The sequence below is a fragment of the Boleophthalmus pectinirostris genome, unplaced genomic scaffold (genome assembly GCF_026225935.1).
Source record: "Boleophthalmus pectinirostris isolate CB_2022bp ecotype Guang Dong unplaced genomic scaffold, ASM2622593v1 HiC_scaffold_1, whole genome shotgun sequence".
In the NCBI taxonomy this organism is placed as follows: domain Eukaryota; kingdom Metazoa; phylum Chordata; class Actinopteri; order Gobiiformes; family Gobiidae; genus Boleophthalmus; species Boleophthalmus pectinirostris.
The window spans coordinates 16,014,848-16,030,670 of NW_026570970.1; the positions used below are offsets into that span (position 1 = coordinate 16,014,848).

General features: G+C 39.4%; 2 protein-coding genes across 4 annotated transcripts; one reads left to right on the forward strand and one right to left on the reverse strand.

Annotated features, from left to right (window-relative positions):
• Positions 1-4,174: 4,174 nt before the first annotated feature.
• Positions 4,175-7,907, forward strand: hnrnpa3 (heterogeneous nuclear ribonucleoprotein A3). 3 transcript variants are annotated; one of them, XM_055153093.1, is made up of 11 exons: positions 4,175-4,206; positions 4,532-4,654; positions 4,760-4,906; positions 4,968-5,178; positions 5,270-5,359; positions 5,437-5,508; positions 5,788-5,838; positions 5,903-6,025; positions 6,122-6,238; positions 6,316-6,383; positions 7,555-7,907. In XM_055153093.1, exons 1-10 carry the CDS (start codon positions 4,183-4,185, stop codon positions 6,366-6,368), a joined length of 1,011 nt encoding a protein of 336 aa, XP_055009068.1. In that variant the 5' UTR covers positions 4,175-4,182; the 3' UTR covers positions 6,369-6,383; positions 7,555-7,907. The 3 variants fall into 3 exon arrangements, with proteins under 3 accessions (XP_055009068.1, XP_020787485.2, XP_055009071.1); XM_020931826.2 differs by lacking the exon at positions 7,555-7,907 and adding an exon at positions 6,484-7,033 and having other exon boundaries at positions 4,177-4,206; XM_055153096.1 differs by lacking the exons at positions 4,175-4,206; positions 7,555-7,907 and adding exons at positions 4,322-4,345; positions 6,484-7,033.
• An 858-nt stretch (positions 7,908-8,765) lies between these two features.
• On the reverse strand, positions 8,766-14,475 carry nfe2l2a (nfe2 like bZIP transcription factor 2a). Its single transcript, XM_020931846.2, has 5 exons — positions 14,300-14,475; positions 11,683-11,949; positions 11,367-11,459; positions 11,124-11,297; positions 8,766-10,310 (listed from the first exon to the last, which is right to left on the reverse strand). Exons 1-5 carry the CDS (start codon positions 14,336-14,338, stop codon positions 9,105-9,107), a joined length of 1,779 nt encoding a protein of 592 aa, XP_020787505.1. The 5' UTR covers positions 14,339-14,475; the 3' UTR covers positions 8,766-9,104.
• Positions 14,476-15,823: the final 1,348 nt, after the last annotated feature.

Below are 15,823 nucleotides of genomic sequence, written 5' to 3' on the forward strand. Positions count from 1 at the left end.
ATTAGTTGTGAAACTAATTATAAATAGTCAGTTTTCTTTTTCTTCATGTTTTATTGATACTACAAGTTGATGTTGCTGAATTCATCTAAATTGTTAATGGCTGAAGTTATTCACTATTGTTTATGCTTATTTATTGCATTTTCAATGATGCTCCTGTGTCCCTTTATCTTATATCCTAGAATTGATTTATTCAATCCCACAGACCCAGATCACACAAGATACTGTAGATTTTAAATTATGATTGAGATAAAACTGTCTCGAAACCATAAAGTATATTTTATTTTTTCCCATAAAGCTAAAAATCTAAAACCCCCTTGAGTTTCTGGTGACAGACCTAATTCAGTAGCATGTTCTCTATCAAGTGCAGACACACACATGTCAGAAGAAACCAAACCAAACCGTAGGCTCCTGCAAATCTAATGCGGATTCTATTCTTATTCTGATTTACACCCAGTTTCCTTGATGTGAGCGGACAGGAAACAGATGTGAGGAATTGTTCTTTCCCCTCAAATTCCATAGAGACGCATTGTAGCCGCCGGTGGTGTGAGCTAGGCTTTGTACTTGCATGTGAAAAAGGTAGTTGACGGCGACTTAATTGACTCTCTGGTTTTCCTACTATGAATGTACATTTCCTGCTCCAAGTTTCCATTTGCGTAGGTCCGTGCGTCCAGTGGCGGGTTATGGCAGCCATGCGCCGTGGAAGCGGGAGGGGGCGTGTGCCGAACCGAGCAAGGTCAATACTCCAGCCTACGTGCAATATAACCATGGATCTATTAAAATGACTGTAGCCCACCACAGTGAGGGTTATTCATGTTATATTTAAGACAATTAATTATGAAAAGACAAGATTTAACACCTTTTCACCACTTTTCCTAAGCCAGCCCAGAGTTGAATTTTTGAGTAGACCTTGGCCTATATCTAAATAGTTTTGTCAGATTCTTGTCATTGGGATAAAATGGCAAAGAAGCTTACAGCCTACACAGTTTGATGTAAAAAGTAATTTAGCGCTCTGAAATATCCTTTAGAATACGATTTCCAATTTAGACCTGTTTTTTCGTGGACCATGGCGCCATCTAGAGGATGCTTATATCAATAGCGTAATCTTTATGTAGGTTATTTACACAGCAAAGTCCATTATTGTTTTAGTTTGTAATTTAGCCCATGTATTAACCGTGTATTTCATATTTTATTCCATTTATTTCATGCCTATATTAGCAATCTATTGTTTAATCACAAGGTCATTAAATAGGCCTATTGATCTTGGGTCTATGAAAAAGACAAAAAGCAGGCTGTGTGTAATTGTGTGCGTTTCACTTTTCTGTGGTGTGTCAAAGGTTATGAGTATGTCATCCTTCACCTCTCTTCTAACTGGTCACCACTATAACTCCACACTTCGCCATGATTTACTCTACTGATTTTTTTTTTTTTTTTCCTTTTTCTTTTTTTTTTTTTTTTTTTTGCTGACACAGTCTTCAACCATTCCGCCTCAGATTAATGGCAAACCATAATTTGGAGGTGTAAAATGAGTATAAAACCTGTATTAATTATTTAATCATGCCTCTAAGTGCTACCTTTGTGCACATGCAAGGATGTCCCACTCAGGATATCTGTATATCACTCATTTGTCAAAGACTAATTACAAGCAGCCTGACCAAAACCACGGTAAATCAGTGCAAACAGTGACCAAACTGTTATACAGTACCTGTTCATTTAAATCTTCTTCTTTCTGAACATAAACCAAAAAACATGAGCATATGGAGAGAAGCTTTTAGCCATTTATTTGAAAACCCAATTTAACTCAGCATCTAACCCTGCACCTAGCTGTGTGATACTCGGTGTTAAAGCTTTGTGTGCCCTGAGGAAGAGGACATCTGAGAGAGACATACCATTCATAATGCCTTTTTTTTTTTAATCTATTCTGTGTCATTAAGGCAATCTTGGCACCACTTTGTACTGAATATATAATGTCAAGGATCATAAATGGACCATATATAGGTTATTTGTTTGCAAGGCAGTGCCATTACAAACATTTTTATTGTACATATATATATATATATATATATATATATATATATATATATATATATATATATATATATATATATATATATATATATATATATATATATACACATAAATCAGATATTGTTGGTTTTCAGATTCCACAATGTGATGATGTAATACTTCCAGATCTCGGAGAGCCAGTTTTTTCCTCTTGATAACATTGTACTTTGCCATGAAATACCGGAAAGGTAAATTCCCAAGTATGGCCTACACAAATAGTTTCACCCACATTAGGTTAAGGGAGAAGATGACAACTTGACACAGAAAGTTCCCTGTCTGGTTAAGGGCATGAATTTTAGGCCCACTGAAGTCTGGGTCTGCATGTCACATTTGTCAGATTAATTTATTTATTGTGTAATGCATGTCTTTTTATATAGCATACACCTAAACAGATATAGAGATATACAGATACTTTTTGATAAGTTGTGCTGCAACATTTACGCTGCATTTCTCAGTCACTTATCTCAGTGCATCTCAACAGAAGAACTGGTCAGGTCGGGTCAGCAGATCTGTGTCAGGGCCCTTTGAGAAGAGGAAGAGCCCTAATCATTTAATAACTTTTTGTCATTTGCATCATGGGTAATAGCCCTATAAGGAGGATTTGGGTCATGTTCTATTCTGTGCAGTATCCACTTAATAGGAAATCAGTTATAGCTACACCAAAAGTTAGAGCTAATGTTATGGTTGTGCTGATAAGTGAGTAGCAGCTTGTCACTTTTATTGAGTGATTCTATTCAAACAGGCCTGGCCTACAGTAAGTGCAGGGGGATAAATTGAGCAAAACACTGACTGGCTGGACTGTGTTTGGATCATAAATTCTCATCATTAATAGTGTCAGAAAAACATTAGCCTTTTTATAGGGGCTGTATTTTCCTCACACTCAACAATAAAGTTAATGACGGACATTGTCTTAACCATAAAACAGTCATATATTTGGAGATGCTGGTCAGCTTCAACAAGGTTCGGTAGCATCTGGCTCATTCATCATACTTGTCCAAGCAAGTGTCCATGTCATTTGGCTGAGCTGCAAACACAAATGTAGGCCATAACATGTCCTAGCATCTGAATCCTCATCCCTTATTATTATAGTATTGAAGAAATACTAAATACAACTGCGTCCACACTACAAGTCTTGACATTCATTTCCGATTTTTTCCCAAATCTGATTTTTTTGGAGTGGTGGTTCACATTGCAAATAACTTAAATCAGATTTCATGTGTGAACCCAACAGCCCTGATGTGTCCTGATGTGCAGAAGAGGGCAGGACTGGAGTTGCTTTGTTGTCACATTATGAGAACGCTTTTTTTAATATAATTTTCTTTTACCATAAACAGGCAAAAGTTGAAATTTGGCCCTTGTCATGCTTTTGTTCCCCAAATACCAATTAAGTTTAAAATCTCATTGTATTTACATTTTTACTACTGTTTGTCTGGCAGGCATTTTGTTCTGTTTATGCCTTTTCCAGGGTAAGCATGTGGCACCAGTGGCATTTCAGGACAGTAAAAATCAGATAAATGTGATGTGCGTGTTCTCACTGCAGAACAACAGATTCATATCATATTTCCACATTTAAAAGTGTCCTGGGCCACATTGGAAACTGTTTTCAGTTTAATCATAGCCTATAAGACTACCTGGTTATTTTCTCAGCTAGAGTGATTATATACATTAAAATGAAAGAAGATCACAGATTGGGCCTCAGAGGTTAATTTGAAGAATCAACCAAAAGAGGGCGCAAATGGGCAACTCATTTTTAGAACCAAAACTGAGACTTTGAAATTACAAACAAGTCTTGACTATAAAGATGTTAGACTACTATTAAATTTGATTAACAGGGTGTCGGGCTAGATTATTGTTGCTCCATCCATCAATTAGGCTATCCATGGGTGATTTTCTGTTCTTGGTAACAAAAAGCCGTAGGCCTAAAGATCGATTTGATAAAGTGTGCTCCTAGTTCTGACAATTATTCTTCAGTAGTCTGTAGCCAATATAATTATGTCTGGTTGAAGTGTGCTCATTGGTTAAGGTTTAGCCTCTACTTTCTACCATGGTAGAATGGTTTTACAGTGGTGTTCCCACTCCAATCCACCAGGGGTGTTGATGTTTTAGACGCGTTATTTCATGTCCACGCGCATCAAAATGGAGGTGAGGCGTCTTTAATGTTCTGTGCGCAGCAAACACGTAAAACAGCGCAGTAACGTCAAATGTGTTACTGATACGTTTAAATTATTATTTTTCTGATTCGAGTCTTCTTTGCTATAAGATGCTATGCTATATGACAAATGTTAAGTGCATATTTTGTCGTCCTAGTGGAAAGTTGTTTTTCTCGATAGCTTGTGGTGCAGCGGCAACATGCTGCTACAGTGTCTGTGTGTCCGTGTGCAACTACGAGATTTTCTCTTAGACGGGCTAAAGTCTGTGCATATTAAACTAAAAAATGTTAAGAATGTGTCATTTCATTGTGTTACAGAATCAGGACAGTAGGGAGCCTGAACAGGTCAGGAAGCTCTTCATTGGAGGCCTCAGTTATGAGACGACAGAGGATTCATTGCGAGCTCATTTTGAGAAATGGGGAACGCTCACAGATTGTGTGGTATGTAATATAGTGCATCGTATATTATTATTGTTGTTACACATATTCAGATCTTGCACCAAAATAAATTCCATCTTATACCTCACCTTCATGTAATCTAAACAGGTTATGAGAGACTCTGACAGTAAGCGCTCTAGAGGCTTTGGGTTTGTCACCTACTCCTCTGTAACTGAAGTCGATGAAGCCATGAGAAATAGGCCTCATAAGCTGGATGGCAGGGCAGTTGAATGCAAAAGGGCAGTGCCCAGAGAGGTAAGCAAACTCATAATTTCTTTTTAAATGTACTATACACTCACCCTTTAATTTTTTTCAGGATTCCAACAAGCCTGGTGCCCATTTGACAGTGAAGAAAATCTTTGTCGGCGGTATAAAGGAAGACACGGAGGAACATCATGTCCGGACATACTTTGAACGATATGGAAAAATTGAAAGTGTTGAAATAATGGAAGAGCGCTCCACTGGAAAGAAGAGGGGATTCTGCTTTGTTACTTTTGATGACCATGACACTGTTGACAAAATTGTTGGTATGTGGTTATTGGCTACTTTAATTACACAAAGTAACAAAGTTACTTTGTGTATTTTTGTCTTAATGGCCTGTTCTCCCTGTCTGTAAAGCTCAGAAATATCATACTATCAACTCCCACAATTGTGAGGTCAGAAAAGCACTTTCAAAACAAGAAATGAATTCAATGTCTAGTTACAGAGGTATGAATTTTTATTACAAACATGATTTACAGCTGCCATTTACGCAAAAGAGCTCACAATGCTGTTTCTCATTCCAGGTAGAAGTGAGAGATACGGTGGGAGAGGAGGGAACTATGGTGGTGGCAGCAGTGGGGGCAACTTTGGCAGAAGTGAGTAGTCAAAAACGGAATGTTACATTTTTCTTGATACAAGTTCAAAATGTTAAAGCAAATATGACAGTTGCACAAGAAAGTCGAACCACTGCGTCACAATCTTGGGTAATAAAAGCAACATATGCTTAACTCAGTAATACTGTGACATGGGAATGACACTTGCCACTGATTAAGCATTATCTGTGGCAAATGATTAATTGATTAATGTGGTGTGTGTAATTCCTCAGTCGCCCTTTGTTCAGTCATAAATTAAATTAATCAATCTCCCTTTGTTAGGTGGAGGTTATGGTGGAGGGCGGGGTGGATATGATGACGACTATGACAATGGTAAGCTACTTTTGATTATCCTGTGAGATGTCTTGGTCTAAGTGTGTAATGTACTTTTCTGTAGGCCCCGGAGGAAGTTACGGTGGTGGTTATGGAGGAGGGTGTGGCGGCTACATGTCTGGGTCGGGGTATGGGAACCAAGGTGGAGGATATGGGGGAGGTGGAAGTGGAGGCTACGGGGATGGGGGTAAACCTTTTGCATGCAACTAAAACCTGCATTATTGTAATAAAAAATAAATAAAAATCATCCTAATACCTTGATTCTGATATAAATTCTTTTCAGGATATGGAGGAGGTGGAAATTACAATGACTTTGGGAATTATGGAGGGCAGCAGTCCAACTATGGGCCCATGAAGGGGAACTATAGTGGACGCAATTCTGGAAGCCCTTATGGTGGTGGTGAGTATCAATAATCAATAGGTGTACATTTATTTAAGAACTCTGGCTCTCTGTAACCAATTCCTCCTTCACTGTAGGTGGCTATGGCTCTGGTCGTGGTGGGGGCAACTATAACTCTCGGCGATATTAATTATTTCATGTTTTGGTAAGTCTTAAGCAGTTGCACAACACCTCCACAGTACGGTACAGCGTAAGTCTGTTCAAAGTGCAGAATAACTCTGTTTTATCCTGTATCCATTCAACAGGGCTCAGTTCTTAGCAGGAGAGAGAGACAGAGAGAGAGAGGAAAGCTGCAGGGTACTTTGAGAAAGGAGCAGTCAGACTTAACTGCAGCTAAAAGACTGTCTAGATATTCCTCTTCTCTAAATGTGATGTTTCACTGATCCATTTTTTCCTTTTGTGCGTCTAAGTTGTGTGTATTGTGCCTATGGTATCAGGGGTCCTTTTTGTATTTAAAGCCAGTTTCTTAATGTCCTTACTTTTTTATATGGTTAGTTCCTTCTGGTTGCATTGCAAATTGTGTTCTTGCTGAACAATTTACTAGGTCTTCATATCAGCTAGAATTACTCACCACACTTTCAGTTTATTATGATTGCTCTATTGCAAGTGTCAAGTGTATTTTCATGTTGTATGTGACAAAGAACAGATCATTTTATACCAGTGTCAACAAATGTGTGATGCCGCATTTAGGAACTTTAAAATGCGTGTCTTGTTCTAAGAAAAGTAAAATAGATTGTTCAAGGTATTTTGATCAGTAGAAAGAAATGAATAAAATTGTGTAGTAAAGTGCAGAAAGGTCCAGTGATTTATTTAGCAAAAAAAAAAGTTGTCTGTTGTCTGTTTAGCTTATGAAACCTGATGCAGAACACCCTTCCTCTCAATCTAGGTACCAAGCTATGGGTTTATGTAGGACAAGGACATATGGACTGCTTTTCACGTGTATGTAGAGTGAAAACAGCCAGAAGCACCATCAGTTGGGCACTTGCGTCACTAGTGTGGAAGATTGAACATGACGATCAGACAGGACTTCTCCAGCGCGAGGACCAGTCAGCATTTTGAGAGACAGAGAGGCCAAAGACGGCATCCAGCACAAAGCCAATGGAGGAAGCTTGCATTGTCTGGCTGGTAGTGAGCATCTATTCTCTCTCAAGGAAGCTGCCACTAGCGAAGAAAGACTAGTTCCTGGACACGTTGGTTCCTGTTGTGTCAGAAATGCGTCAGGCCAACAGAATATTAGCTCTCAGACGTTAAACACAGAGTCAATTATGCTGATACAGAAGATTGAGGTAAGAGTAACCGCTTTGCTTGATTTTCAGATTTGGAAAGAGGAATTCTCTTCTTGTGGAAAAGAAGTGATAGCATGGAAGGTAATGGATGGGTAAGACTTTTCCAAATTTTCTCAGGTTCAGGTCCACTGCTTCAGAGGTATTTGGACTGTGTAGAAGTATTTAGATTAAACTTTAAGTCATAGTTTTAAAGTAGGGTAGCCTACATTTATAAAGTGAAGTTACTTTAAAATGGCTTTAACATACTTTATATAAGTGAAATGGTCTATAATAGGCTATATAAATATTGTAGCCTGTACTGAGTGCTAAAATGCGTAGCCCAGTTAAGTGATGTAAAATGTATGATTTCTTGATAGTCTATCCAAATAAAGATTATACTCATATTACCTGCTTGCTCATTTTTATAATCTTTTTGGCTTTACTTTATATCTGCCGTTTTGATACAGGCAGATAACCTTCAGTTAAGACTAGAAAAAAATGCTCTTGTGGAGTAAGAACAAAGGTTTCACTTTTGACACAATTTTACCTTGCAGTGTAAACAACTTGAGTTGAACCTAGCTAACCTTTGTCCCTGTCAAAGGAAGAGCAGTTATTCAAGCCCTGCCCATACTGTAATTTAATCTCTCCATTACCTAAACAATACATGCAATCCTCCCATTGGGTAGGTATTCATCACATTATGGGACTGAAATCTTTATACACAATAACTTCATGAGTTGGATTATGTACTACAAATTACAGAAAGAATGCATGCATCTGTGTTTAAACATGTATTTGCTACCTTAGCCAACCTGTTTCCTGTGTGGCACAAGGCCTAGTATTCATACATTTGTTTGTGTGAAAGTGCATTGACGGCACCTAGATTACATAAGCCTTCTTTGAAAAGGCAACTGGTTGCTCTGGTCACGTCTTGCGTAGGAGTGTAATTTTTTTTTTTTATGTAACTTTGTATGGTTAAATGGGTGCAGTAGGTGTGGTCTTATCACATGGTGTACAGTATTAAAAGAATTGGGTTACTGTAAAAACTCTCCAGCTCTTTAAGAATGAATTGTGAAAGCTTTTTTGTTTTAAACACAAAATGCTCTTTATGTTCACTTAAACCATTACAGCATGCCACAAAATTTAAGAAGGAGCTTGAACATATGGAGTGTTACGTAACAATTCTTTACACGTCCACATGGCTTTAATTGAAAGTTTCAGCTATAACCACAATGTTCACTTGTATAAAACTGGAGCCCGTATAGCAGTATAACACTAGTTTATTGAAAATAATTCAGACTTTAAAAAAGGCAAATCATTTCTAACATTGATTGAATGCACACAGAAATATATACACAGTATATACAGTAGAATAACTCACAATCTGTCTCAAAAGCAAGTAATATTGTATACAAAAAGCGGTATCAGAGATATAAAATAGTAATGTTAAAATATTACAACATTTTAAGAATGAGCAGAAACCACACACAAAGCAAGGAATACAGTACTTCTGCTAAAATACAGGTATCTTAAGCTGCACATCTACAAAGTTATTGCATAGTGTTTCAAAGTCAAAGCAGTACCATGTTACTTATAAGAGATCAGTGGTTTTCACTCTTAACAAAAGTCTTTTTAATGCGAGGAACAAGAAAGACGCTGCCATCAGTGGACTGCTGCAGTGAGTAGTCAGAGGGAGAGTAACCGTTCCCCTTTTCATCTTTCAGTAAACTGAAGACCTCCAAGTAAAGGCTGTTGAGCTGCTTTTTCATTTCCTTCAGATTCATCAGGTTTTTGTTCTTTTCACTGAGCAACCGCTCCTTTTCATCTTTTAGAGAATCCAGATCACTCTCCAAACCCACTATGTTTTCCATTTTGCGCTTTCGACAATTTTGGGCAGCTACCTTGTTCTTGCCACGGCGGCGAATATCACGGACCAGGGCCAGCTGGGCCTCATTGAGTTGGTGCTTTGACATGAGCTCATTAAAGTCATCCACAGGTAAATTGATTATCATGTCGACTGTGAAAGGGATTTTGAGGGCCTTGGCCCTCTGTTCGTCTCTTGTGAGACGCACATCAGAGCGCTTCTTCAACTTGTCCTTTGTAAAGGGACCTCTGTTGTGACCACTTTCCTCTGCTAGCTTGGTCCTCTGCTTTTTTAGAGTCTTTTCATGCTGTTTTGATGATTGATCTGTTGATATGGAAATTGATGTACCTGGCAAGTCATCTGGTGTAAAATTTAATGAAAACATCTCAGAGTAGTCAGATTGTGCACTTCCAGGGTTGTGGTCTATCTCATCCATGTCTGAATCACTGTATCCATAGCCATCGTAGACTGATTTATCTGGTGAACTTGCATTTGGACTTGGGTTTGGACTTGCATTTGATATTCCTGAATCAGAATCTGGCATTTCCACAGTGAGGCCTGGTTTGTCTCTGTCAAAAGCTTCTCCTGGTGAGAGGCTATACAGATCCATTGGAGTGAATGGTGAATTATTTGGTACCCCAGACATGACGCTGCCCTCATATTCATCACAACCACTGCTCTCAACAGCCACATTTTCTGGGTAAAACAGGTCACAGAAGTCTTCAGCTTCAGCAGTATAGTTAGCTGGAGCATCCACTTGGCTCTGATTGTCAGAAGGAAGGACATTGGGTGTGACTGTGTTAAAAGAGCTGAGATATCCAGTAGCACCAGTATTGTTGGTGTTCTCTGGCACAGGGTAGTAAGGATAGTTTGGATTCTGCACTTCTGAGTTTGGATAAATGGTAGTCTCCAATGTGTCCTCCATTTGCATGTGCATGCATTGCTGAAAAAGAAAAAAAAATGTATTAAAGTGTGGATAGATAGCATATGAATACAGCCTTACACCTGTACTGTTGTACAGGCTGAAGTACACTGTATTCATTTAGCTCATCTCTGTGCTAGAAATATGGATTTAAAGAAAGCAACTTCTGTTGCCACAGCTGCCCCGAGGTAGACTGAAGCAAGGCAGCTAATCTGTACCATAGGCCTCTCATTAGCTATTCACTCACAAAGCACATGCACACTAGGTAAATGTCTTGCCCTACGGCACAGCAATATTAGATTATTGATACACGTCTATCTAAACTTGTGTTAAGTGATTTGTGTGTGTCTAGCATTTGCTTCTAACTATATAATTTTGGATGGTTTCACACAAATAAATATCCAACTCTCTCTTTTTCAATTTAACATTGTCAACTTTAAATGGCATCTAACTAATCTAACTTATCTACTAACCAAAGTAATTTGTAGTGGGTAGGTAATCTATTAAACTATTTGAGTGGAGAGTAACAAAAGTGGCCACACCACTCCACCTGTCACCTTATTCAAACATAAGCAGACCTTGTGTAAAGGGCAGATGAGGGCTTTCTGACAACTATTAGAAAACTGCTGTTTCTATGTGTTATTGCTATTTAAACAATTAACATGATCAGAATTCGCTGCACACACCTGCTTCCCCACGAGAACCAAATCCTGCGCTCAAACAAAAAAACGTTTGTCCTGAATGCTGGGCTCCAGCAGTTCGAGCATTCTTTGGGTATTTGTAACCCAGTGCAAACATTGACTCCATTGATGCAGTAGAATCCATGTATTATACCTGCAGCTCTGGGAGAGACAAAAGCTCCATCCATGCCTGCTCCAAATCTGTGGACATCGTGTGTGGTGCCTGTTGAGCAGGGGAAGGTGTGGACATGCTATGTGGAGGTTGTTGGACAGGGGCAGGTGTGGTGGGCAGCAGAGATGGCTGCTCTGGAGTCATCACAGAAGTGTTCTGTAAGTAAAACATCAATGAGCATAATATAACTACAAATACTGCATTAAATAAGAATTAAGTATTTACCCCAGTTTCCTCTACAGGAAATGTCTCTGCCAGCAGTTGTAAGCATTCATCAAATGAAATGGTATCATTATTTTCTTCAATGAAGTTGAGATTCTGTAAAGAAAATACAAAATATGTACATTATTTTAAAAACTGCAGAAAGGCGAGCAAGGGCCTATGTGCACTATTTACACCAATGCAAAACTACCAACCCACCTGTGCCTCTGTAATGGCACAGGATGGGGTGGTTACCTAGCTACAGCAGTCCGGGCCTATCAAAGGTAGTGGGAGTGGTCCAACAGCCATGACATGAGTAATGATGCTTTTGTGCTTGTACCTGTGTAACCTCCAGAGGTGTGCCGGTCGCCTGCAGTGAGGCACTGGGCGCCTGGCGGGGGATGTATTCTCCGGTCTCCTCATCGAGCTGGAGCTGTGCCAGTAAGGCCTTCTTCTGCTCCTGGAGCAGATGCTGCCTTTTCTGCTCCTCCAGTTCACGCTGTCTCTGAAGCTCACATTCTTTCTGACGATGGTTGTAGTCAAACACCTCACGCCTTGCACCCAGATCTATGTCTTGTTTCCACAGGATGTCAATCAGGTCCATGTCCTGTGAGGGATACAGATATGGTCAGGTGCACGCGCACACAACACCAGCGTATGAGAGGAGAGCAGCTTGCCCGCTGTGAAGCACAGCAACTGCCACACCTCTGCCACAGTATCTGCACAGACAAGACTGGCAGTAATGTCGAGCGGTAGGCCTGGCATGAATAATGGATGTACTTCTCTTTTTGTATAGTGCCAAGGCACCACCACACACCAACACCAGTCAGTCACCTTACCCGAGCCTGCCAAGCTGCAGTTACAGATCTGATTAAGACAAGGTGTGACTTTTGTCTGTCACCTCCAAAGGGCAGCTGCTCAGTTGAAAAAACAGCCATAGTGGCCCTGGTATGGTCAATTTTAAGGTATAGGTGGTAAAACTACAAGTCTAATTGATCATAAAAAATTAAGTTCACAATGGGCACCATTAGTGAAGTTGCTTTATGCAAACAGAGTTCCATTTAAAAACTTCTAAGCTTTTTACTGCAGCAACTGCTTTCACAAGGGGTAAAATGTTGTATAAACTCAACATCCTTCCTCAAAAGTTTCAAAGCACATGACCCGTTTGTTCCTCAGATTTATTAACATTAGTAATGGACTAATTCTTATGACACGGCCTGGAGGAAGTGAAAAGGAAACTGGCCACAGAAATAACCAAATGATGTAGAACCAAATGTATATAAACATCCCGTGTTCCTGGATCTCCATTCCAGTTTACAGTAACCCACGGGAACAGTCTGTTGACATATCACTCACTTCAGTTTTACCCTACACAGAAATAAAAAGCCACAAATCCGTAGTACCTCAGTGTTGCATCAGAGCTGTGGCTGCTCGAGGATTACATGTTACTGAGGCTGCCTACTATAAATCATACTCACCCACTGAGAGGTGTGCACACAAGCAGACATTAAGGCTACTGCGGGAATGAGGAAGTCTCCTTAAAATGCCTGAGCACACATCTTGAGGTCATCTATTTCCAAACATGAAAAACCCACACTACTTTTTGTGTTGGTCACACCTCATAAGCCTATCAGACAAGTCATACAAGTCCTTTAGAAAAACAAATAACCGCTGCATTGACCATAAAAGGAGTTTTCATCACTCCTTTCAGGTACTAATGGATACTTATGGCTTCAACTATAAATTCATACACATATAATGAACCTAGTCTGATCCAGCCAAATGCATTAAGAAAAAAACTGTGTGTTACAAGCCCTTATCAGAAACCAGGCCCACTTGGCAGTAGCACAAGGAAGCTAGCAAATTACTTCAAATTCCCTGAATCTCTTTTTGAACAATGGGCGTAAACTATCAATTACATAATTAAAATTTAAGTAAAGCTGCCCTTGAGCCAGTTGTAGGTCATTTGTCAATTTGATCATATCAGATCCAATAGTTTAATGTTTTCTTAAAGATTAACGCAGACAGATCCCAATAAAGTTATACAATACATTTAAGATATTATAAACACATACTCTTTAGACGCTTTTCAACATAAAGCTATATATACTAGCTATGAGGTGATTACAATGTTGTCTATGAGACATGAGGTCAAAGTGTGTGTACATTTAGTTTTGGAGTTGTTCATTTACCACTCTTGAAGCTGATCACAAGAGGGCCTCAGAGGGACCTGGCTCTCTCATCACACGCCAATGGTCATCCACCCCTGACCACGGATGATGAAACACAGCTGCAAGTGTTCCAAAACAGCGTGATCACTCAGCCGTGGACCACCAATGACCCCTCATTGTGACAAGTTTAGTTAAACTCTGAAGTACACGGCCACATTAGCTACATATTTCACCGCTTTATGTATCAACAACACTATTATTTTATGGTCTGGACCCACAGAACATGTCCGGGCCTGTCTCGACATGATTACACAACGCACACACGCGCATAAACTTAAAGGTAGGAATATGGAAACGTGAATCTGACTTCATTCGCAAAGGTTACGAACATGTTTGTGGTAGATAAGAAGATCACATGCCTGGAAAAGGGGAGTGGTGTAACTAAGCGGCTACTAGAAAGATCTGTGAGCCAGTTGGCTAAAATACAAATAAAACATGATAAAAAGCTATCCAGTACACCACGATAGAAGTGTTCAAATACATTATATAACAAGCGGACAGGTTAATTTACAGACAAATAATGACACAAGCTGAAGCTAAAGAGAACAGTCACACAGCTCTTTACTTATCTCAGTAACCAAGTTTTCACATTGACACATAATGACCAAAGAAAAGAAAAGAAAAAAATTAAAAAAAAAAAAAAAACATGAGATTTTGCGCTTTCCTCGAACTTCAAGCGAAAGTGTCAACGTCAATGTCAGGTGATGTGTCTGCGTTCACTTTTACCTGTTGACTCTGATGCAGCACCTCCATTTCCATCATCATGGAGTAAGCGGTGGCGAAACAAAGCCCGCTGTGTCAATAAAGATCTGTAATCTCCGTATAAAATGGCAAATAATCCGACACAGTACAAGTCCTTCTGAGTTGCTGAGTTGAGACAAATATTACTGCTTCCTCTAATCTGATGATGATCATTACGGAAACAAGAGCTCCTCCCTCACGTGGCGGCGTCAGAAACGCCCCTCTGCACTGACCAATCAGGCAAATTCTTCTTATACTTCGTTTTATCTATTTAATAAAGCTCTTTATGCACTTATTTACTAAAATCCGTGTTAAACATGATGATAATAATAAAGCCGTTTTCTTATTTATTCGTTTATATATTTCTTTTTTGCTTTTTATACAGGCAACCATTTGGCGTGTGATGATTTGGTGTCTAGTGCCCCCTGCTGGTTAGTTGGTGGGTTACAGAGTTAACATGTCCCATGATTGAAAAACAAATACATGTATCTACACTTTGTTTACCCTAGAAAGGTGTACGTAGACTTGCCGTAAGCCTTTGTAGACCTACATTTTTATATACTCGCACATATAGCCCTAGTTCCCTGATGGTATTTGCTTTATACATATTACCTCTGTGTTAAATAGTTTTCCTATAATCAGCTCTTCACTATGGTGGCGAATGAATGAAGCATTGTCATAACCATAGATGAAATAGGCTGAAATAGGCTTCACAAAAGTTAAGTTGTGAAGTTACCAGCTTTTAACAGCTCAAGACATTTAGCAAGACAGACTTAAGTTCCAACTGTAACACCTATTTGTAAAGGACCTCACACCGAAGTGCAGCCCACTGTGCCACTGCGCGAAATTACACTAAAAAGCCCCTTTCCCTCTGAAGCGCGCTCCTGAAACGCGTTCACGTTTGGCAGCTCCACGTCGACATTCTTCCAGCTGCATATAGTGAACTGCACAGGACTGGGGGAAGAAAAGATAAAAGCGGTCCTAGCCACCTTACGAATAGAGAGCTGCATGCCCGTGGACTACGGCAGTGAAAAGTGGCGATTGCATTGACCATTCAGCTATAGCGTGCTATGTGTGGAGATTGCTTTCCACTTTAAATTGTATCTGCTCTAGCATTTCTTCCTCCTGTCTGATTGCAGCTTGTCCCTTGCGCCAGCCTACATTACATCAGGTACAGTATGACATAACTTTGTTTTCATTTTAACTTGCAACTTAATCAATCATTTGACTGAAAAAATAGTAACTAAGTAATATTTTGTCAAATTATACCCTATGCTGTTCATTGGTGCGTTAAGACCACGTAGCTTAGTTTAAGCACAAACCTGAAAACTGTAGCTGCACTTTGTTGTTGCTATGGCTTTTAACATTTTCTGTATTCAGTCCCTTTCATGTTGAGAAAGTTTCATGCTCAACAGGTTGGCCTAGGTCTATACTGGCTATGCTTCAAACCCTAAAATGCAGACCACTCAAATGCAAACTAAGCATTTCTCATTATAGGAGAAGAGTACA

Coding starts and splice junctions, on each gene's coding strand:
- hnrnpa3 (XM_055153093.1), top strand. CDS start 4,183: ATGTCCACGCGCATCAAAATGGAG. Junction 4,207..4,531: donor CCACGCGCATCAAAATGGAG/GTGAGGCGTCTT, acceptor ATTGTGTTACAG/AATCAGGACAGTAGGGAGCC. Junction 5,360..5,436: donor TTCAATGTCTAGTTACAGAG/GTATGAATTTTT, acceptor TTCTCATTCCAG/GTAGAAGTGAGAGATACGGT.
- nfe2l2a (XM_020931846.2), bottom strand. CDS start 14,338: ATGATGATGGAAATGGAGGTGCTGCATCAGAGTCAACAG. Junction 11,950..14,299: donor TGCTGCATCAGAGTCAACAG/GTAAAAGTGAAC, acceptor TATCCCTCACAG/GACATGGACCTGATTGACAT. Junction 10,311..11,123: donor TGTCTCTCCCAGAGCTGCAG/GTATAATACATG, acceptor TTTCTTTTTCAG/CAATGCATGCACATGCAAAT.